At 67.0% G+C, this 22,949-nt stretch overlaps 1 protein-coding gene across 2 annotated transcripts in view; it reads left to right on the forward strand.

Moving 5' to 3' along the window:
- Positions 1-4,554: 4,554 nt before the first annotated feature.
- Positions 4,555-22,949, forward strand: part of KCNQ1 (potassium voltage-gated channel subfamily Q member 1) — a 245,779-nt gene continuing 227,384 nt past the window's right edge. For both annotated transcript variants that reach the window (XM_054570737.1, XM_054570739.1), the window contains exon 1: positions 4,555-4,889. In XM_054570737.1, the coding sequence (XP_054426712.1) occupies positions 4,555-4,889 (335 nt within the window). The remainder of the gene's footprint in view (positions 4,890-22,949) is intronic.

Genomic DNA, 22,949 nt, shown 5'->3' on the forward strand with positions numbered 1-22,949 from the left:
CCGTCACAACCCATCCATCCATCCACCCATCCTTCCGTCTGTTCCCTCTGCCCCCTGTCCACCCGCCCACCCCCATCCACCCCCCTCCATCGGTCTATTTGTCTGCTCCCCTACCTGTCCACCCAGCCGCCCACTTACCCCCGCCCCTCCGCCACGCCCCCTGCCCCCGTCCCTGCGTCCCTTGTGCAGCTACCCGGCCCCCGGGCCTCCGCTCCTCCCTCCTGTCACCACTGGCCCGGCGTCCGCGTCTCCTGGGCTCCCGGAGACGCCGGAGGCGGTTTCAGCCCTCAGGGCGCCCCCCGCAGGAGTGGGGCGGCCCCTGCTCCGGCTCAGTGTGCGGGGCGGGGAGCTGGGTGGGGCATAGCGTGTGAGGGTGTCCCGTGGTTTCCCCTCGGCCCGCGTGTCTCACAAACAAGGTCCCTGTCCCCCAGGGGCAGGGCCTGGCCTTCCGCTCCCCTGGCCTCGCACGCGGCCATTGCCTGCGAAGCCTGGGAACTCAGTAGACGCCCGTAAACACCGGCAGCTGAGTCATCCCGGCCGCCACTGCCTCCTCGCCCACTCCTCCCCTTCTGCACCCCAGCCTCCCTGCCAGCCTGTGGCCCGGCCCGCTCCCCTGCCCTCTCCAAGTCCGCTCTGCCCGGGCCCGGCCCCGGTTCTGGGTCTGGGACCGCTTCGGAGGGCCAGCGGCCCTGGCACTGAAGCACCAGCAGGGCTCTGCTGCCCACATGGCCTCGAAGGACCGCGGACGGGCCCCCCAGCCCAGGAGTCCGCCCTCCGCTCTCCAGGGGGGAGAGGCCCGCTGGCTTCTCGGAGGTGCCAGATGGGAGCCGCCTGGGCCCCTTCGGGACGCGCCGCCGGCTCAGCCGGTTCCCTGGAAGGGCCAGCTGCGGGCCGCGCGTGGAGGGCGGCGGCGGCTGTCTCCCGGGTGGGGGACCCGTGACGCTGGGGAGGTCCCGGTGAGGAGAACCGGGGCGCTTTGGCCGCAGCCCCACTCCCCAGGCCCCGCGGGCCAGCCCGTGCTCCGCAGGTCCCGCCTGGCTTACGGAGGCCCCCGCTTCACCATCTCAGGTCACACAGGAAGTCAGGATGTGGAGGGAGGTCTCCCGGTGCACGTTTCAGGGGCGCTTTCACCAGCGACCCGTCCTCACGGCAGCTGGACCGGCCGTCGAGGTGAATTCACGTTGTTATCGTGCAAGGTGTGGATTCCCAGAGAAGCTGTCACAGGGTGGGAGCTGACCCCGAGCCCCAAGCCTGACCTTCCTGCCCGGAGAGGCCGCCCCTCAGGGCTCCCGTGGCCGGCCAGGCTCCGGGGGACTGTGGGTTCCCAGGGTCGGTCCTCAGGATGCCCATTCGGGAGGGGAGGGGACGCTCCGTGCTGGGGGAGGGTGGCTGGGAGGGCCACTGGGGGCTGGCAGCGCTGGTCACAGTGGCCTTCCAGCAGCCCGCGGGTCTTGTCCACCTTGGGCGTGACGTGGATGGCTAAATCCGAGCCCCAGAGCGTGTCTGGGAGGGGCTTCCTGTCCGTGGGCCGGGCCCCTCGGCTCGCTGGGAACCTCCGAGGACGGGGAGCGTGAGGCCAGCTCGCAGGAAGGGTGATGTCAGGTGACCTAAGCTCAGACCAAAGATAACACGCGGGGAGCCCCACCCCCCACCCCGGCACTGTGGGCCCTGGGCCGGGAAGGCAGTCCCTGGACGCAGGTCAGCCGGTTTCTGACCCCACTGCGTGGAGGGCGGAGGGAAGGTGAGCAGACGTGCGTTGGCACAGCGCCACTGAGGGAAGGTGAGCGCAGTGTTTCTAGAATGTTCTGGGCCCGAGAGGCCAGGAGGCGGGCCCCGGGGAGATGGGTCAGCGTCTGCGTCCAGGACCCCAGGCTGTGACAGGTGCGCCCAGCGTGCAGGCCCCGGGGACGGGCTCTAGGCAGGCGGGGCTCCCCTGAGCGGAGGGGCCGGCAGGGCCGTGGTCGTGAGCCGTGGGCTGCGCGAGGCCCACCGCCTGCCAGGGAGCGGGCCTGGCCGTGCGTCCTGCTTCCGTGGGCCGGCCGGCCTGACCGCCCCCGGCCCCCCCCCCCCCCCGCCCTTCCCCTCCTCTCTGGGCCCTTCCTTCCCCGAGCCTCTCCAGCCGCAGTCCAGCCGCTGCGCCGGTACAGCTGGCCTCCCTCCCTCCCTCCCTCCCTCCTTCTTCTCAGCCCGCCCGCTGTCCTCTGAGCTTACCAGGACCTCCATCCAGCCTCCCCCCTGTCACCGTGTCCCTGTGCCGACAGGGCCCGGACCCCCAGAGCAGGCTCCTGCACAGCTCAGACGGCTCCCCCAGAAGCCCCCCCAGATGCTGCTTGTGTGCTTAGCTGTGTACGCCACCAGCGCCACCGGCACCGATTCAGAGGCGGTTGGCTTATCTCCGCCCCGGCCCCCAGCCCTTCCCTGCGGGTTATTGATAACGATCTTATCGATAACAGGCCCACGTGGCTGTCCAATAGCACAGTTCCACCGTGAGGGACCTTCCGGTTGTTTCCAGTCTGTTGCTAACACAAGTAACGTCAAAACAAATAAGTAGCTTTATGTAAAAACCACTCTTTATCTTTCCTCGTCCCTTTGGGTCAGTTCCTACATGGGAACTCACCTGCAGGGCCCAGTGGAAGGTGCTCTCCCTTCGCACCGCCGGCCGCTTCCCGCCCGTGACCTTCCCGGCACCTGCCCCCCTCGGCCTCACGTGGAGCCTGCCTTCCCGGTCCGGACTTCCCCCGATCAGATCGCTGAGCGGCGGTGGCCCAGTGTCCTTCTGTTCTGGGTTTTTCTTGTGACAAGTGACATCGGACGTTCTGTTTTAAGTGCAAGGACGAGGAACCCCTGTTCTGTGAACTGGCCACAGCTTTGCCCACTTCCCCACAAAGCTGTCACTTTTTCTCAGTTTCAGGTGTTCTTTACGCATCCACGCCATGAACTCCTCGCGGCCTCCCTTGGAGGGGCCAGCAGGGCCGTGATCGTGAGTCGTGGGCTGCGCGAGGCCCACCGCCTGCCAGGGAGCCGGCCAGGCCATGTGTCCTGCTTCCGTGGGCCGGACAGTTGGGCTGCCGGGGCCCCCCGGAGGCGGGCTGGCCCCCCTGGCTCTCGGCCTGCCCACCCTCACCGCGGCAGCTCGCACCCAGGCCTGCCGGCCGCAGCGGCAGGGCGTGCCTGGAGCCAGGCACGGGCGGGGACCTCTTCATCCGTCCTCTCTGCCCAAACCCACCGCCCCTGCATGTGCTGTGTGCGGGCACCCGCCGAGGGCGGGGGGCGGGCAGGGGCAGGGCGGGGCCGCTCTGTCCACTGCCAGCAGCTGGCAGCCGGGTGGGGGTGCCGTACATCAGCCCAGGGTGCACAGAGAAGGCCTGGGGAGTGCCCCACAAGCCAGGGGACCTTCACGTGGCCGGGAGACAGTCATCCCGATGCCCAGCGAAGCACAGCGTATGAAGAGACCGTTTTTCTGTTGGTCACCCATCCTCTGCCCACCCCGGCTCCCGTTCAATGTGCAGGGACCCGAGCACCGGTGCAGTGAGGGCCAGAGGCAGCACGGGGCACCGGGCCAACCCGACCCCCGCACCCACCTCTGCACCCAGCCAGCCAGGGACACCCACTGGGTGCGGCAGGCTCCGCTGGGCCAGGGGGACGAAACGCCTGTCCACCCTGCCCCCAGGGTGGGGCAGACGCCGGTCCCCTCCCTGCCCAGGCAGCCCTGCCAGGCCCCCCGCCCGGCTGCCTCCAGCAGGCAGCATGCCCCCCACCCACCGGGCTCCCGCTGGGCCATCCCTGATCTTCGGCGGCCCCCCCTTTGCCTCCGAGGTCGGACAGCTCTTGTGGCGCCCCCGTCCCAGAGCCTTCTCTGCCCGGGGGGCAGGGGGCTCAGAGCGTCGGAGGGACTGACACGGGGTCCTGCCGGTGCCAAGGAGGTCAGTTTGCGCTGGCCTCAGGGCGCCCCTCCTTCCCCGCCACCGCTTCTCCCCAGAGACTGTGGCGGGCTGGCAGGAGAGGGGCGCTGGGGGGCGCCTAAGGTGAGTGCCTGGGCCCTAAGCTTCGCTTGTGCCCACGCCTTCCTTCCAGGCTTGCTGGGCGCTCTGCTCTGGGCTGAGCAGGTGCGCGTGGGGCAGCGGGGTGGGGGGGGGCGGTGACCAACTGGCCGCAGGTGGGGCTGAACAGGTGGGCGTGGGGCAAGCACTTGGGTGCAGGTGGGGCCGCGCAGGTGGGCGTGGGATGAGCAAGGGGCGAGGGCGGGGCAAACGGGAGAACGCGAAGGGGAGGGGCGAACAGGTGGGCGAAGCTGGGGCGGGACCCAGCCAGCTAGGGCGCTTTGCCACAGGCTGGGGCGCCCCGAGTGCGCTGGTTGCCCGGGGGTGGGGCGTCTGGCCCGGGGCGGGGCGCGTCGTCCCCGGGGACTTGCCCGGGGCCACCGCCCCCTCCCGGCCCCGCCCCCTCGCCCGGGCTAGGCGGGCAGCGGCCTCCTGCGCTGCGCCCCGACGCCCGCGTTCGCTGCAGCTCCCGGAGCCACCTCTCCCCGCCGGCCCGCGCGGGTCCTGCCTGGCCATGGCCGCGGCCTCCTCCGCACCCCAGGCCGAGAGGAAGCGCTGGGGTTGGGGCCGTCTGCCAGGCGCCCGGAGGGGCAGCGCGGGCCTGGCCAAGAAGTCCCCGTTCTCGCTGGAGCTGACAGAGGACCGGCCGGCCGCCGGCGCGCTCTTTGCGCCCGCCGCGCCACCCGGCGCCGCCGACCTTGGCCCGCGGCCGCCCGTGAGCCTCGACCCGCGGGTCTCCATCTACAGCGTGCGCCGCCCGCTGTTGGCGCGCACCCACATCCAGGGTCGGGTCTACAACTTCCTCGAGCGCCCCACCGGCTGGAAGTGCTTCGTCTACCACTTCGCCGTGTGAGTACCACCGCCCGCAAGGCCGCGGGCCACGGGCAGGGGCGGCTGCGGAGCGCGGTGCCCGCGCCACCTGCTGCCTGCCCGGCTGGACCCCAGCTGGGCGCCACTCAGCAGTCGGTAGGGAGGGAAGGGGTTAAGGGGAAAAACAGAAGCTGTGCAGAGCCTGTCCCTTGAAGTTCGGAGCCAGCTGGGTCTGACGTGCGTGGGGCACTTCTGGCTGAGTGGGAAGCTCCGCGCCAGCCCTGCCCAGGCAGGTGTGTGTGTGTGTGTGGGAGGGGGAGCCAGCTGGAGAGGGGTGCCCAGCCCAAAAGGGGGCTCCACTCTTCCTGGAGGGACAGTCCAGGTGGTCATCGTTCTGGGGAGGGGTGCGTGCCCGGGTGCCCGCCCGTGGGAGCGGGGAGCGCGCTCCCCAGGGTCGATGGGCACCCTCGACTCAGGAGCCCCCAAGAGGGGAGGGCACTTTGCAGCAGCACCCCCGGACCCTCCCAGTTGAGGCGGGCCCTGGGGAGGGGGTCTCGCAGCCCAGTGGGGGCAAGACTGCCCGCAGGGCGGTGGGCCAAGCGGTGACCCCGAGGGGTCAGCACGTGGTGGGGAGCATGCACACCTGTCCAAGCTCCTGGAAACCTGGGCCGAAGCGGAGGCGGCTGAAGGGGCACGTGGCGGGGAGGGGCCGAGCCCAGGTTTCAGCCGTTAATCAGGGGAGGCCGTGCCCAGGAAGGGAGCGGGGCCCTATCAGCGGCACCTGGGCCCGGCTGTTGCCAGGTGGCCCCAATTCCCGGAGCGGCGTGCCTGGGAAGGGCAGGGCGCCCTGTTGCTCAGGGACAGGGGCACGAGGAAGTGGCATGCCTGCCTCCGCCGCCGTCCCGCGGCCCTGCTTCCCGGCCGCCTGGCCCGCTGCCTCTTGGTGTGATGCCAGCCCCGTTCCCTGAGCCTTTGCTTGGCCGTGCCCGTGCCGATCTTGGGGGCTGCCGGGCATGGCTGCCCCCTGGCTTCCTGCTTTGCCGCTCGGGCCGGTGCCTCTGCTGGCCGGGGGCTGGGAGCGACCTGGCTGGGGGTGTCCGGGGGCACGGTGGGACCCCGGCCCGCCCGCCGGGAGCCGAGCCTCGGGCTGGCGAGGCAGCCTCAGCCTCTCCCCGCTGGCCTTCGGGAGCGCACCCAGCTCCGGGTGGCTGTCTTCCACGGCAGGAAGGCCCGGAAACAGGGCCCCCGGAGGCGGGGGCGGGCTGCCACCTTCAAGCCTCCCCCCCGCCCCAGGCCACGCGGCCGAGGGCACCCGAGTGGTGGCCGTCGTGGCCCGGGGCCGCGGGGCTCTGCTCGAGGCTGCAGCTGCAGCCACCTGCCTCGGGAGGGTCAAGTGCACTGACCTCAAGGGACCCCGCCGGAGTCCAGAGCCGGTGTGCCGACTCCCAGCCAGTGCCAGGCTTGCGGGTGTCCCTCTGCCCGTGGACTCCCTGATAGCCCTCCCCTGCTGGACCCCAAGCTCCCCGAGAGGTCGGGGCTGGGGTCCTGGAGCAGACTCTGCCCTGCAGCCCTGGTGCCAGCTCCCGGCGGAGGCAGGGGACGGGAGGCGCGGGCAGAGGGCTGGCGGTTGGCGCTGCAGCGTCCCCCACCCGGAGGACCGCCGGACACCCCAGGCCTGTGGGCTCGGCCTGTGGGCGGGCGCGGCCCAGCTGCGGGCGCAGCCTGCCGGGCAAGGGGAGGAAGAGGGCCCGGCGCACCCCAGAGGAAGCCTGTGGGCGCGCGTGTTTTCTTCCTGATTCTGATTGTTCAGCTCTCGGAAGTTTGCTCCGCGGACCCTGCCTCTGCCCAGCCTCCAAGGAGCTGGCAGGCAGGGCGGCTTCCCCGGGGGTGGGGGCGCTCCTGAAGTGGCCGTGTGTCCGCCCCCTGGCGCCCTGTCAGAGGCGGCCCTGGGGAACACATGCCCACAGAGGCCCCCGGGAGGGTGGCCCTGGAGGTGGGCCCTGGCCGGGCAGGCGGCCCTCACCCCCTAGTGCGTCCGGGGGTCAGCTGGGGCCCTGGCCTTTGAGCTGGGATTGCGGGGGTGGCCTGGGGCTGAACCCCAGGACCAGGGTGGATGGCAGCCTCAGCCTTCCAGGTGTCCCTCTCAGCAGAGCCCACGACAGCGGAGGGAAAGGGCTCTGTCCTTGGCGGGGGCTGTGCAGCGTGCCACCCGGCGCCTGGCTCAGGTGCCAGGCGAGAAGGCCGAGCCTGGTCTTGGGGCCTCCCGTGGGCGTGGGGGGGCTGAGGCGGGGCCGCGGTCCAGGCGCCTTCTCCGAGGCGCGGGGCGGGAAGTAGGCCAGGATATCCTGCCCCTCCCCCGCGCCGGGGAGCCCCTGCCCTGTCCTGTGTGTGCCTGCCCTGCCCTGCCCCTGCCCCTGCCCACGGGGCTTCCTGCCGCCTCTTTCGAGGCACATTGTGTCTCTGGTGTGTGGCAGCCCCCGCCCCAGCTGAGGGCATGGGGGTCCGGGAAGCCCCACTGCTGGGCTTTGCCCGGGGGGCGCCCCCTGGGTCCGTAGGGGAGATGCCCAGCCTGGAGTGGGAGCCCGGCTTCCACAGCAACGGTCCCGGCCGCTGGGCTGCACGGATGCCCACTCCGCTCCCCCTCCCCCGGCTCCTGCTGCCGCGGGATGACAGGCGCGGCGCGGAGCCTTTTCCCACCTGCCTCTCACCCGCTGCTCATCATGCAGCCGGGACGCGGGCGTGGGCTGCCACGGTGACCGTGTGACCCTGGGCAGGCCCCCCCGTGACTCAGTTTCCTCCTGCGGCAGTCGACGCCTGCTGTGGTTCGGAGACACTGGGCGACCCCGTGTGGCTGAGGAGGAGCTTTCACGGAGGGTCCTGGGGGGGAGGGGGCGGGGCCGGGCTCTCAGGCTCAGCTTGGTGCCCCGTCCCTGCCTCCCATCCCCGCCTGCCCCGGGAACTCTTGGGTGCTTCGGCGGCCCCTCCGCGGTGGATTAATCATTGATGGCACCAGGGGCCGGCCCTGGCGGTTTGCTGGGCTGAGCCGGCCCACCTTCCCGCACGTGGAGGCCAGTTCGGGGGCCATGTGCCCCGTGTCCGTGGCTCCTGGTGCCTGGCTGGGCATAGGCTCCGGTGGTGTGAGCCCTGCAGACCCTCCAGGGGGCCGCCCGGGGGAGGGGGCGCGGGGAGCGCCCGGCTCAGAGGCCGGGCTGCCTGCCTGTCTCCGCCACCCCCTTGGGGACCGCCTCCTGTCCCTCAGGCCCTGGTTCCTGGAGACACTGCGGGTTCCTTCCGGAGCGTCTCCCCGTGAAGCTGGTCTGGGGCCTGGCCCCGGTGTCGCTCCTGGCTGTCTGGAGACCCTCCCTGACACCACCCCGACTCAGCCTGATGCTTGGGGACGGACCCTTGTCCGTGCGTCCAGCGCTGCCCTGTCGCCGGGCGACCGCAGGCATCCCTGACGCTGCCATGTCCTCAGACTTCCTGGGTGAACTTGTTGCTGAGTCCCATGCGAAGACAAATGAGAGAGGCTCAGAAACCAGGACCTGAAGCCAGGCCAAGGGGTGGACAGAGACCCCCCCGCCCCCCTGCTGCCGCTGACTCCCCTTGGCCTTGGAGCACTTGTCTGCACAGAGAGCGCCGGCCACGCCAGGACCCCCCGCCCAGCCCGGCCCAGGGGCCGCCTCCACCTCCAGGCTGGCCACGGCCGCGGCCAGCCCAGCTCAGAGCGGGGGTGGGAGCCTGGTGCAGAAGATGGGCCCCTCGCTCCCAGGCATGCGCCCCACTGGCGGAGGGGGCCCCGGGGCCCCGGGCAGCCCTGGGCACCACGTGCTCTGGATGCTGGAGCCTGACGGGTTTATGGTTTGGTTTTCTGTTCCATCACGTTTCCAGCCGGTCTCTGGTAAATGCCACATCCGCACCCTGGGCTGGGCTGGCTGCAAATCCTGTAGAACATAAAGCTTGGGCCGTTCAAACAGTGCGGCCGGTCCGTGGACCGGCAGGTAAGCCACGGAGCAGAAAGAAACACCCATGAAGGGACTCAATTGCACCTGACAGTTTAGTCAGGAACACAGGTGGCTTCTCACACCACTAAGGCAAAGGCGGACATTTGAACGAGGGATGCGGAGGAGCTGGGCAGCCGCAGGGACAGGGCCCAGCCAGACCCGCCCTCGTCCTGCGTCCTGGGCTGAATTCCCAGTGGGCTGGGGACCCTCGGAGGCCCAGGAGAAGGTGCAACTTTTGGGAGCCGGGTCGATGGGGCAGGGCAGGGGGAGGACACAGGCGGACGCTGCTGGGCCGACGGCAGGCGGCAGGGGCACCGAACACTGGCCGAGGAGGGGACAGTCTGCGCCCTTTTCACGGCTGCACCGCGGGCCCGGCCCAGCTGCGCTGCAGAGCCGGGACCTGCCCCTGTGCCGGGGTGTCCCGGCATCCGGGGCGCAGCTCTTGCGAGCACAGCGGTGCCCAGCCCCCGGAGGAGGGGGGCTCCGGCTGCCATGGGGCAGGGGCAGGGCCGGTCCCCAGCCCGGCACGGACGAGGCGCTCCCGAAGGGCAGGTGGGTGGGTAGAGGGGCGGACAGACGGGCAGGCGGAGGCTGATGAGCAGAGGCACTGACGGGTTGGGGTGGGTGGACAGGGGACAGGTGAGTGGGTGGGCAGGTTGGTGGATGGACGGATGGAGTGACAGACGGCTGTACAGGGTGTTGGACAGTGGCACGCTGCTCCCGGCACCGCTGGGCACCCTGGTCGGCCCTCCGCTGTCCTGTGGTCCGTCCTGGCAACAGAGTTTTTCTGTGTCCTGGGCCAGTGTAGCCACAGCCCAAGGCTTAGAAGGTGGCTCAGTGTCTCAGCCGAGACTGCCCAGGGAGCGTGGGAAGCCGTCTGTGGCCTGGGTTCTGGATAAATGGGGGGTGGGGGGTGGATGGGTGCGCACGAACCTCTGGACCCGAGCGGGGGTGGCCAGAGGGGTCAGCCTTGGGGCCGCGGCCTCCCTCCGACAGCTCCTGCCCGGAGCCTTGCTCCCGCCGGGGGCTCCCAGCCAAGGCCTCGGTTTCTCGAACGTGCCGGCCGGTGGCGTGGCGGGAGCCGTGTGAGGTGTCTGCTCTGATCGGGTGGCCGCTGTCACGGGCCCTCGAGCCCCTGCCTTGACGGAGCAGGGGCCAGCACCCGTGTGCACGGTGGTCCTGCGGGCACTTCCCACTTGCCTCCTGCGTCCCTGGGTTGCGGGGTGGGTAAAAGGGATGCACTTCGCTCTTGTGTGGCTTGTGACCCGGTGGGGAGGCCACCCCTGGTGACCCCACCTGATCATCGGGCGGCTCGGGGGAGCTGGTGGTGCGAACGGGGGAGGGCGGCGTTGCTGGCGCAGACCAGCAGCCGCAGAGGCCGGCAGTGGGCTGGAGAAGCGTGGGGGGGGGGGACGGGGGGACGGAGGGACAGGTGGGCGTTTGCAGAGGCAGGCGGGAGGCCTCCCGGCCAGGAAGGGGCTCTGGGGGCTCAGCAGGGGCCACGCGGCCTGGCCAGGAGTCCAGGTTTCTTCTGGGGCTCCAAGCAGCACGGCGGGCCTTAGGGGTGGGGTCCCACCTGGCGTGAGCCCCTCGAGCTGCTGGGTGGGGCTGGGCAGGGGGCAGAGATGGGGGGCGCCCTGGAGACCTGGGGAGCCGGGTGGGTTCCAGGGAATGCCGGGGGGTGGGGGTGTGTGTGTGTGTGTGTGTGTGTGATCAGTGGGGAATCCCAATGTATCACAGTGTCCCTGCCCTGCTGTGTGCCCTGAGGGGGCCTGCTGACCTCCCTGCGACCCTGGAGGGGCCCATCTCCACCTCCCCCGGGGCGAGGGGCAGATAAAACAGGGTGCCAGGGCGCGAGGAGCTCTGAACAGTCCCCGCAGCCCGGGAGGTGGGGGCTGCCCCCTGCTTCAGAGGCCACTCCGCTCAAGGTCCCCGTCAACGCCGAGGGGGCAGGGCACCTCCCCGGGCAGTGCTGGAATGTTCTGGCTGCCCTTGGCACAGGGGACGGGCGGGGCTGGGGGCTCCGCGCTGGCAGGCCTGTCCCCCGGGCAGGCCCCGCCCCCGCACTCTTATCAAGGCCTCCCCGTCAGCCTCAAAGTCACGCCGCCCCAGGGGCATCCATGGCCTTCCCGCCCCTCCCAGGCAGGCCTGGGGCGGCAGTCGGCCACTTGGGGACTCTCGCACCGGGAGCTCCAAGTGGGGCAGAGCTGGGATCGGAATCGGGGCGTGGGGGCTCATGGCCCCGAGCTGCCGCCGCCGCCGTGCTCCCCGGGACCCCACGAGCACCCCCGGGAGCTCCGCCTCCTGCATCGCTGAGCCCGGTCCATCCGCCCCTTGTCCCCAAGCCCCCCGGTGTCCCGGCCCGTCTGTCTCGCGCCCTCTGTTTCCAGCAGGGCCCCTGTCCTGGGCCCAGTGCCCAGCCAGGACCCCCGCCCCCTGCTGCGGGCCCCTCCCTGTGAAGGATCTGAGGAGCAGCTCCTGGGAGGGGGCACCCGCGGACCCCGGGGTCACCCTGGGTGTGGGTTCTGGGTGGTGGCGGTTAAACACTTGCTTCATCTGAATTTTCTGCCTTCAAGATACTGGCTGTTTGAAAAATGACAGATGGTCGTTTTCAGAAAATAAGTGATGAGAGGACCCCACGGCCAGGCCCCGCCCCTGCTCCTCCGCCCCCGGACCCCCCGGGGTTCCCTAGCCATTCCCGGGCGAGGGGGCCCCAGGGGAGCTTGTCCCCAGATGCGGCCTTGCATGGGCCGGGGTCCCGCTCTCGGGGGCCGGGGGCGGGGTGGGGTGGGGTGGGCGGGGCCTCTGTGTGGGGACCCCAGTCCCTCTCAGGGGCCAGCCGCCCCCAGCCCATGTCAAGGGCCCGCTGGTCCCGGTCTGGGAGGACCCCCGGGGCCCCCGCCGGCGGGAGGACAGTTGAGCTGGGGGGACACGGCGGGGTTCGCCCAGAGGTGAAGGGCCGGCTCCGTGGGGCGGGGGAGGAAGTTCCCACGGAGCTGCGGGCCTGCCGCCTTGGAGGCCGTGCCCGAGGACGGAGGTGCGCCCCTGGGAACCCGGCTCTGGGCCCGCAGCTGGCGCTGTGGCCTCGCCCGCCTGGCTGACCAGGGGCCTCCCTGCGGCCGGCCGCCCAGCACGGGTGGTGCTGCTCCGTGGGCGCCGGTCAGGGGTCCGCCTGTGGAGACTCACCCCGCCCCCGCCCCAGGGCCGGGGCAGCTCACCGAAGTGGCGGGGGGCGGGGGCGGACCCCCGCCCAGCCAGGCAGGGCTGGCATCAGACCCCATCCCCGGCTGCCCGGCGCTCCCTGACCTGCCCTGCGGCGCGTCCGCCCCGTGCGGGCCCCGCCCTCTGGTTCTGCGCAGAGTGGCCGCCGGACAAGCCATGCCGCGGGCCGCGGGCCTGCTGGGGGCTGGGGTGGCCTATCAAGCGGCTCCGCCTGCAGGTGGCCGGAGCAGACTCCCTTCCCAGACCCAGCGAGGGCCTCTCCTTCCGGCCTGACGTCCCCACGGCGGCTGGGCCTGAGCCAGGGATGCTGCCTGGGCACGTCTGAGGCCCGGCCTGCCTGGGAGGAAGGGGCAGGTGGGCGCCCTGCCCTGCCCTGCCTGCCGCCACGGTGCTCCTTGGGGCCTGGCCTGACTGGAGGTGTCTGAGGCGGCTTTGGAGGGGGCGGCCTGGGTCCCCCGCCGCGGACCCCCGGTGGACCCCACGGGGCAAGACTGGCATGCCCCTTGGGCAGGCCTGCCCGGCGGCCCATGCTCCCTGCGTGGGTGGGGACGGCGTGCCCTGACCCTGCACAGCCCCCGGGGAGGGCGGCCCACCCGGCGGTTCACCGCCGTGCCTCCTGGAGGCGGGAAGGTCATCGCCAGCCTGGCAGGCCTCACCGGGCGATTCTGGATTTGGATGCTTCCTGGTGGCACCTGCCTGCCTTGTAACTCGACCCGCCTGTCCTCAGCTGGAGAAGTGGGAGGCGGGGCACTCCCTCCTGTCCTGGCCGGGAGCCACTGTCCCCAGGTCACCCCGGGGGATTCAGGAAACTACCTGACTCTTCTGGGGTCTCTCTGCCCAGGACATATTGCCAAGAAGGCTGAGCATGACCTTCCCCGTTCAGACTCGGACATGCTCTGGCCTCGCCGTCCTGTCTCTTAGCTGCTGGGGAAGCTGAGGCCTAGATCAGAGGAAGGGCCTTTTAGGGGGTAGGTGATGCCCGGTCAAGCGCCAGCCTGGACACCCCAGGGCCCAGGCCCCGCAGATCCCTGCTGTGTCTGCCACTGGCAGGAGTAGGGCTCACAGAGCGGGGGTCATGGAGGAAATGGGGTTCCGGATGTCGTCCCTCCCGGCGGCGGTGGGGTGGGGCTGCCGCAGTCAGAGCGGAGAGGGACTGACTGGTGCCGCTGGCCGTGGCGGCTGCAGGTCCCCGCTTGCTCTGCCGCCCTGCTGATGCCTGCCCGGCCTCAGGGTGCCCGCCTCGCCCAGGGGAAGGCCCCTGGCCCCCGCTCCCCACTGTGGACGGCCCCCCCCGGGGGCCCGGAAGCCCTTTGCAGAGCCAGCTGCGGGCGGCCCCCCCGCCGGGGGGTGCTGGCCGGGGCTGTCCGGGGGCTCCAGCCTGGCAGGGAGCCTCCCCAGGGGACAGAGAGTTCAGCCCCGTGGCACTTTGGTGTCCAGCGGGAGGGGCGTCTGGAGGAGGCCAGGGTTGGTTCTGACCGTCCCGCCCTGTCTGCTCTCTGGAGTCAGCAGGGTGCTGTGTCCTCTTTCTTGCTGGGAGAGTGCCCCGGGGTGGCGGCACCCCGGCTGGTTTTGTTCATGCACCCGGTCCCCTGTCGGGGGACAGCCGGGCTGGTCCCAGCTTCAGGCTCTTTCACGGAAGCCCTGGTGACAGACCTCTGTGGGGATGTGGCCCCACCTCCGCGGGGAGGATCCTGGCAGGGGGGAACGGATCGCCGGGGCACCGTGGGTGCGCGTTTAGCTTCTGAACTGTGCCCCGCCCCCGCGGCAGCCCTTGGTTGGTGGCCCCAGGGTGTGGCCACCTCACAGTGACGTGCCTGCATTGCCCCAAGGACTGGTGACGCTGAGCGCACGTGACCTGGTGGGGTTGTGGGTTGGGGGAACGTCTCAGAACCCGGGGCACACAGTGCTCCTGGGTTTCCCACAGAAGTTGGGCCGTTCTCGGGTTTCCACGGAGGCCTTGGCAGACGTGGAGGTCGTTTCTGCGTCAGCCTGAGCGCATGGCACCCAAACGCCCAGCTCAGTTTGCCGGAAGCGCTGTCCCTCCCCATCCCCCCGAGCGCCCGTACCCCAGGTGCCCAGGGCAGTGGTCGGGGCTCCGGGGCGTCTGCTGCTAACAAGCCCCGCCTCCCGCCTGGGCGCCGGCTGGACCCCAGAGGCCGGTCCCGGAGGTGTCATCAGGCCCCACGGCCCTGCCTCACCCCACACGACCTGGGTCCTGGGACGCAGGGACCCGGCCTCTGTCCCTGACAGAGCCCAGCGGAGTGGCTGGAAGGTGGGGGGCGTCATGCTAGGTCTGGGTCCCCTGAGGTGTGAGCGTGTTGGGGGGGATGTCGGTGCCAGCTGGGGACTCGGGGCTCCAGCCTCGCCTGCGAAGCTGGCTGGGTCCCTGCCCCTCACTGGGCGCACCCTTCGGGGGTAAGGGGGTCCCCACCTGTTCCCCTCAGTGTTGCACATCCTTTGGGGGTGAGGGGGGAACCCTACCTGCCCCGCCACTGTTCAGGTGGGCGCCTGATCTCACTGTTCCCCAGCAGGAGGTGCCCGCGGGGAGGGCAGGCGGCCGGGCAAGGACCGTGAAGCGTCTGTGATGCCACACGTCAGCCGGCGGCCCCGTTGCGGCCCGGGCTGGATGTGGGGGTGGCCGAGGTGGGCTCCCCGAGGGAGGACAGGCGGGGGGAGCCCCACTGGGGGGCTGTCCTATGTTCACAGGGGCTCCCTGCAGCGGGGGGGTTCAGGTTAGGTGCTGGTGGGGGTGGCGGTGTGAGCGGCCTGGACAGACTGTTGTGGATTATAAGAGCGCCGGCCAGTCTCACCTCAGGCCGGACCCTGGACGTGTGCCGGGCACTTGGTGGGACTCGCTCACAGCAACCTCTCCACATCCCCATATTAGCCTTGTTTGCAGAGGGGAAACTGAGGCCCAGGGTGCACCGCCAGTGAGGGCAGAGCCCGACGGGAGCCCAGCTGTGGGAACTCAGAGATCACCCGTGTGTGTGTGTGTGTGTGTGCGCGCGCGAGTCTACTTCGCTGAACACGCGCTTTTGTATTGCTGTCAAACACAATGCACAGTGTTCCGTGCTAACCATTTGGAAGCATGTTCAGAACATGCACCGTGGTTGCCACCCGCGCCCCCCAGCCCCCCCCGCACCCGGGGCGCCCGCTCGCTCGGCCTCTAGAGTCCCCGGCCTGGGGTTCTGACTGACGTCGTGGGATCACACAGCCTGGGGTCTTTGACATATGGGCTCTTTTAACCTCGCGATGCTCCAGGTTCCTACCGCGTGGCAGCAGGTGGCAGGACGTGGCTGTCCTTCAGCCGAACACTGTTCAAATGTCTGATGGCCCCTCCTGAGAGTCCCGGCGTCCGCGGCAGCCCCTTGGCGCCCCAAAATTTGCCAAGCCTACTGTCAAGGAGCTTCCCGCCTGTGTTTTCTTCAAGAGTTTCATGGTTTCAGGTCTCCTGTGAGTCATTAATTCATTTTGAGTTGACTTTTGTGAGTTGTATAAGGGAGCGGTCGAGTGTCGTCCTTTTACACGTATCTGTCCTGTTTTCCCAGGATTATTTATTAAAGAGTCTGTCCTTCTCCCATTGTCTATCCATGGCTCCATTTTCATGAGTTAATTGACCGGGTATGTGTGGGTTTATTTCTGGACTCTCGCTTCTGTTCCATGGACCTGTATGTCTGTTTTAGGCCAGTGCTGAACTGTTTTGAATACTGTAGCTTTGTGGTATAGTCTGAATCCAGGGGGTGCGATCCTCTGGCTTTGCTGTTTGTTCTCAGATTGCTTTTGCTACTCAAGGCCTTTAGTGGTTCTATACAAATTCTAGGATTAAAAAAAATTTCTGCGAGAAATGCTATTGAAATTTTGATAGCATTGTATTGAATCTATAGATTGCTTTGGGTAGTGTGAACCTTTTAACAATTTCCTTTCAATATATTTCCAATGACATGTTTGTGTCTTTAGTTTTTCCATCAATTACGATAGTTCTCAGCAGGCAGATCGTTTACCTCCTTGCTCAGGCTTTTGCAAATGGGATCATTTGCTTCATGTCTCCTTCTGAGAGTTCACTGTTGGTGCCCAGCAGTGATTTTCAACCTTTCTAGTTTCACGGCACAGGTACCCCCGTTACTAAAAGGGCACTCCAAAAAGATTAGTCTTTTTTTTTTTTTTCCCAATCTGACAAAACAAGGTATAATTTTGGTTCATTCCCACTGGACGGCTATTGTTGTGTTGGCTGTTGTCATTTTTTATAATTCGAGAATCTTACGGGAAAAGAGGTCAGTGCCCCTGGCTAAATAGTCGGGTGTTTCACGCTGTAAAACTTCTTGTGGCGCATTTGTTGAAGATCCCTGGTCTACAGATGTGCAACCGGGTTTTAAAAAACTACAGTTTTGTATCCTGCCACTTTATTGAGTTCATTTCTTCCTTCAGAAGAGCTTGTCTTTGGTGGAGTCTTTAGGGTTTTCTATATGTAGTGTCATCTGCAAGTGAAGACTATTTAACTTCTTCCTTTTTTATTTGTGCTTTTTGTTTATTTTCCTTGCCTAACTGCTCTGGGGGAGAGGTGGTGAGAGGGGCGTCCTTGTCTTGTTCCTGGTCGTGGAGAGAGAGCCGTCACCACCGACATGACGCTGGCTGTCGGCTCGTCGTCTGTGGCTACGATGAGTTTGGAGCCTGGTCCCTCGGCACTCAGTTTGCCGAGAGTTTTTCATCACGACAGGATTTGAGTTTCTCCAGATGCTGCCCATGTGTCTATCAAGATAATGATGGTTTTTATTTTTCTTTTGTTAATTTGCTGCCTCGCATTTATTTCTTCCCCGTGGTTAACCGTCCCTGCATCCCAGGGACAAGTCCCACCTGAGCGCGGCGCGCGCGTCTGCTGGGGGGCTGCTGACTCCGGGCTGCGGGTGTCTGTCGAGGACTCCGCGTCGATGCTCATGGGGGCCCTGGCCTGCGACCTCCTCTTCTGGGCCGTGCGCCTCTGGCTTTGGTGACCCTGACTTCGCGAGGTCTGAAGGGTTTCCTCTTTTGTTTTCTGGAAGAGCTTGAGGAGGGTCTGCGTTCTTTCTTCCGTGAATGTTTGGTAGACTTGCCCAGGGAAGGCCTCTGGTCCTGGGCGTCTCCTGGGGAGGGTTTGGAGCGCAGGCTCAGCCTCCTCGCTAGTGATTGGTCTGCTCAGATTCCCTATTTTTTCATGATTCAGTCTCGGTAGGCGGTATGTTTCTAGGAATTCATCCATTTCCCCTAGGTTGCCCAATCTATTGGGTAATTGTTCATGGGCGATGAGCCTTTGTATTTCTCTGGTATCACTTGTAATGTCTCCTTTTTCGTTTATAATTTTCTTTATTTGTGCCCTCTTTTTTTCTTGGTAAGTCTAGCTGAAAGCTTGTCACCTGTTTCTCATCTTCCCAAAAACAGGTTTTAGTTTCTCTGGTCTTTTCTATTGCATTTTTAGTCTCTATTTAATTGACTTCCACTCTGATCATTTTTTTTTTTTTTTGGTCATTTTCTCCTAACTTTGGGCTTCGTTTGTTCTGTTTATAGTTCCTTGAGGTAAAGAGTTAGGTTGTTTATTGGAAGTTTTGCTTCTTTCTTAATGTAGGTGTTTATTACAATACACACCCCCCTTAGAACCACTTTTGCTCTACGTCATAAGTTTTGGTAAGCTGTGTTTTCATTTTCACTTGTTTCAAGGTACATTTTTTAATTTCTCTCTTAATTTCTCCTTTGTTGGTTTCAGCACCCCACATCTGTGAATTTTTCGGTTTCCTTCTTGGAACTGATTTCTAGTTTCGTGCCCTGTCCCCGGTCAGAAAAGGCAGTCGATGTGACGTCCGTCGTCTTACATTCGTTAAGACTTGTTTTGTGGCTTCACGCGCGGCCTGTCCCGACCAGCGCGGCCTGTCGCCTTTCGGCGCGCAGCCCGGGGCTCAGTCCGCGGGGCCGCACCGGCCAGCGCTGCTGGGGCTCCTGGGTGGACTGGCCCCTGTCCTCATCGGATGACCTGCTCTCTGCCCCGCGACAGCCTTGGCCACCTCCTCGGCTGGGAGGGCGGCCGCCCCTGCTGCCTCTGGGCCGCCCCGGGCGCAGACTGTCCTTCCCGTCTCCCCGCGTCCCTCCTGTGCGCCCGTCCGGCCGCAGCGAGTCTGCTGGGGGCAGCGTGTGATCGGGCCTCGCTGATTTTTTAAGTCGGGGTGTTTCGTTGAGTTGCAGGAGTTCTTTGCCTACAGTGTCCGGCGGAAGGAAGGCCTGCGTGAGTGAGGATGGGAGGGTAATGACATGGGTGTAATAATTTATAGTTTCACTTTGGACATTTTGCCCTAACTGCCATGTGGTGTGCTTGAGGGTGATCCTTTTCTGTGACGTGCTCATGATTTTGCCATAAAAGACTTTGTAGTTTAAAAAAAAAAAAAAAAAAACAACCCCAAAAACTGGGGGCGTTACTTGTGCCGGACCCTGTGTTCCGGACGGAGGGGTGGAAAATACTCGCCTCCGGTCTGCAGGCTGCCTTTTCACTTGGTGGATGCTGCACAGGAATTGTAAAGTACTTCCATGACGTCAAGTCGATCTATTTGTCATTTTGTTGCCTATACTTTTGGTGCCATAGCCAAGAAATCGTTGCCAACCGGTGTGTGAAACTTCCCTCACAGCCTGTCCTCTGAGAAGGTGCTGCGGGCGCAGGGCGCAGCGTGGCGGGCGCAGGGCGCAGCGTGGCGCCCGCTCTGAGTGCGCCTTTGCATGTGGTGTGGGGTCCGGGCCAAGGTCGTCCTTTCGCACAGGGACGTCCAGTTTTCCCTACACCACTGGTTGAAAAAGACTGAAAACGCTCTTTCGGATCTGTGTCCTCCCCCAGCACAAGATCTGGAAATCGCTCCCCACCAGTTTAAGGACATCGCCCACGTTGTCACGGTCGCCCAGGCCTTGCGTGGCGCGCACCTGCACCGGCTTGTTTACAGGCTTCGAGGGGGTTCCCGGTGTTTTGCCATCGCTAACGACGTTGCAGTGACTGGCCTTGCACTTTTGTGTTTCCCTAGCGTGGTCTCCCGGGTTGCAGCCGAAGTACGTAGTCTCATGAGGCTTGCCTGCGTGTCCCTCCGGGAGGCGTAACCGCGGACCCACCGCGCCCCACCCAGCAATGCACGAGGGCATTCATGTTCTGCGAACCGCGCCCCACCCTCATAGGCTCGAGGAGGAGGCACCTCCAGTCACAGAATTTTATACACACCAAGAAAGCAAAGCCCCCGCTGGGAAGAGGCCCGCAGAGGGGGGCGCACATTTCTGGGCAAGTCTGTGCAGTGTGTGTGTGTGCGGGTTTGACCGAGCAACCCAGGAAGGCTTCCTGGAAGAGGTATTGTTCGGGGTGAAGATATTTCCAAGTCAGGGAACCACCTACTCCATATTGGGGAGCTTGGGGGGGTGCCCCTGGGGTAGGGGCTTCATTTGTAAGCAAGAAGTGCAGTGCACAGCAGAGACCGCGAGCCAGAGTAGCCATCTAAAGGGTTACTTCTGCCGCATGAGACAATTTCAGTTTTTAACGTGATAAAGCAGTACTCAGCGAGGGGTGGCCCGGGGCCTTGGGGGAACGCCCTTCCCCTTGGCGTCAGTCGCAGCTTCCTCCCCAGGCCACGTCTGGCATCTCTGCTTCCAGGATGCCCTGTCCCCCCGTGCCCAGCCTGAGGCCTGCGGGGGCTCCCTCTGCTCTGAGGAGCGCCCAGCCTTGGGGGGCTGGGCCACGCGGCATGGCGGCACGCAGTGGCCTGGCCGGGGGCAGCGGGGGCGGGGGGCACCCACAAGGCTGCGCCTGCTATTCTGGGCAACAGCAGGAAGCGGCGGCTCCCACTGCATCCGAGGACAGGACGGTGCTTCTGACGGGCGTGGAGGTGTCGGGGCTTCCGGCCCCCACGTTTGCGCCGCATCCTCGGCTGGTTCCCCTTTTCCTCTGCTTTGTTTGCTCCCTCCTCGGCTGCGGGCTCTGGGCCAGGAGACAGGCCCTGTGACGGAGAAGGACCCGTGGGGCTGTTGGGGGAGGGGCGGCAGGTGCAGCCCTGTGTCGGGGGCGCGGGGCGGCCCCGCTGCTGACGCCCCTTCTGTTCAGATGCATCTGGCACCCACGAAGGGCTCCTGGTGCTCACAGCTCCTGACATTTTTCTCTGCCTCTGGGGCTGCTGGACAGGAGAGGGGGTGCGGCTGACCTCCATGTGGGGTCACTGGGCCTCCGGCAGGAGCTCCGTTGATGAGACCAGACGATCCTGGCCCAGAGCCTGTGCCGCGTGTCCCGGGAGGCCTGGAGCGCCCAGGAGCCTGTCCTCGGTCCCCCGAGGCGTCCCAGAGCCCAGCCTTCCTGCGGCCTCGCCACCGCCAGCTCTCGGCACCCGGCCTCAGGCCTGCGAACCCCCACCACGGCGCCTTTGCCCGGCAGTGTCCCTGCCCCGTTGCTGTCTGTGACAGCTCCTCTCTGTGTCCCTGGCAGTGCGTGCATTGGGGTCCTTGTTATCATCTCCCGCCTCCTGTGCCTGCCGGGTCCCCGGAGCCCAGCAGGTTCCAGACACGCGCCAGGGCCCTTCCAGCTGCGCGTGGGGTGGGGGCAGACCCGCAGGCCTTGCAGACAGCGAGTGGGCTGTGTATTTCATCCTGGGTGTCTGAGGTGCCTCTGGGGGGCTGCCTGGGGGTGCCAGTGGGCGCCGACCTACCCCCGTCTCTAAATCTCCCCGCGGGGCTGGGGCGGTGTCTGCAGGCTCAGGCGCCCTCGTAGTGGGGCTCCGGCAGGCAGAGCGGGCTCCCCAGTTCTGGTTCCTCATGGGCCTGGGAGACCTCCCTTGGTGTTGGGCGGCTGGTGGCAGGTGACAGAAGAACGTGTCTGCATGCCCTCGCGCAGCCCGGGTGCAGGCGCCAACCTGTGTCTTGGGGCCGGAGCCGGGCTACCGTCCGGCGGGACTGAGGATGCTGGGACCAAAATAAAACTGCTAATTGCATCCGGCGTTGGGCAATCCTGCACCGATCATGACGGGAACAGCAAGGCCGGGCCGGGCCCGCGGCACAATCAGTCACTTCCTCCCTGCGGGCCGGGGGCTCCCGCCTCGGGGGAGGGCTGGGCTTGGCGCTCTCGTGGTTTCACGGTGGGGAGGCGGCCCATGGGAGGGGGGGCGGGGGGCGCGGCTCCTAGGGCCATGGGTGGCCCGGGCTGTGTTTTCAGGGCGGAACGCTGCCGGCAGTGGTGGCAACCTGGGGAGGAAGCGCCAGGGACCCGACTGTTTGTCCCCAGCCAGCTGGACAGGGAGGAAGTGGACGCTTCCTGGACATGCTGACCCTTCAGAAGCAGGGGCCTGAGGGGGCGAGGCCGCGCCTCGTCCCAGGGTGACAATGGATGCTCCAGTGTCAAGTGCCTGTCCCCGGCCAGGTGCCGGTCCCTCCGACCGCTCCGTGGCCACGGCTGCCCGGCCCCGGGTGCTGAGTGCTGGGCCCCCCTGCCCGCGTGCCCCCCCGCCAGGGCCAGGCGCGGGGCCACTGCTGCAGGGACGCTGCAGCGCCTCACAGGGCCGCCGAGGACGCGGGAGGGGCCGGTGCTGCCCCCGGGCTGACTCTGCATCAGGGGTGCAGCGCACCCGGGGCCTGAGCAGGGCTCATTTCCCTCCCCGGCCGCGGCCACCAGGAGTCAGCGGCGCGGCCCCCCGGCTGAGCTGAGGCAGCAGTGGGTGGGGACAGGCTTCCGACAGGTCGGAGCCTCAGGGCAGCAAGCCCGGGGCCCCGGGGTGCAGCGTCCGGGGCGTGGACCCTGCCATCCTGAGGAGGGGCTGGGCCGGGGCTCCCGCATCAGGGGCGGGGGTGGACTCCCGGAGGCGGCTGCTGGGAGGGCACCCGTGGGCCGCGGTGGCTGGCCCTGGCCTGGGGGGAGGCCACGGGGCCGGCAGGGGGAGGGGACAGCTGTCGGTGCAGCCCGGCTGACCCCTAGGGGTGCCAGCAGCACAGTACACGGAGGCCGGGGCTGGGCTTGGGGCTCTGCAGCCGAGAGGCCGTCTCCCCACCCTGGCTGGTCCCCGGCCCCCACTGCTGCCTCTCCCCATCGTTCCTTCGGCTGGAGGCTTCTGGGGACGCGCCGGAGCGACCTCGGGTCCAGCTCTGCCCCAGGGTCTCTCTCTTGTGGCCCTTAGTCAGGGTGCTGCCCCCCTGGGGTCCTGGGCGCACGGCGTCTGAGGCCCGGGGCAGTCCCCCCCGGCCCGGGGCTCCCGCCGCGAGCGGAGCCGGCCACAGCCCCAGCGGAGGACCCCCGGAGGAGGCCGCCCGGGGCGGTGCGGGTTGGCGCTCCCTGCTCCCTGCCGGCTGTCCCGTCGGGTGGATCTCGTCTTGTTAGCAGAGGGCTTCCCGGGGTGGGGATCTGTGCCGGTCGGGGGACTTCACCTGCCACGTCAAGGCCGGCGCTGCCCCGGGCCTGCGGGGGGTGCTCGGGGCCCGGCTGATGCGTGGTCACCCCCACGGCGGCCTCCTCCCCTGCAGGCCCCTGAGCGGCGGCGGGGACACCACACCAAGCCCCAGAGCCCCGGGGCCGCCCCCAGCTCCCTCATGGAGGGGCTGGAGCTGGCCCGGGGAGTGACACGGGCTGATTGGATGGCTGTCCTGGCCTCGATGATGCATCACTCAGAGCAGGCACTGGTGGGCGTCTCCAGTGCTTCCTCACTCCCCAGTGGGGGACTGAGGCTCGAAGGGGTCACGCAACAGTTGTCTCCAAGAGGGAGGTTGGGAGGTTTCCTTCTGCTGGAGACCAAATGACAGCAAGAGACTTAGGCTAGACCTGAGGAGGGACTTTCTCAAGCAGGGACAGGTCTTCCCAGTGCTGATGGGCTGTGCCATCCTGCCTCCTCGTCCACCTTGCTCCTTCCTGGGTCCT

This window comes from Pteronotus mesoamericanus, unplaced genomic scaffold, assembly GCF_021234165.1.
Source record: "Pteronotus mesoamericanus isolate MK-2021 breed Mesoamerican mustached bat unplaced genomic scaffold, CSHL_Meso_final contig_214, whole genome shotgun sequence".
In the NCBI taxonomy this organism is placed as follows: domain Eukaryota; kingdom Metazoa; phylum Chordata; class Mammalia; order Chiroptera; family Mormoopidae; genus Pteronotus; species Pteronotus mesoamericanus.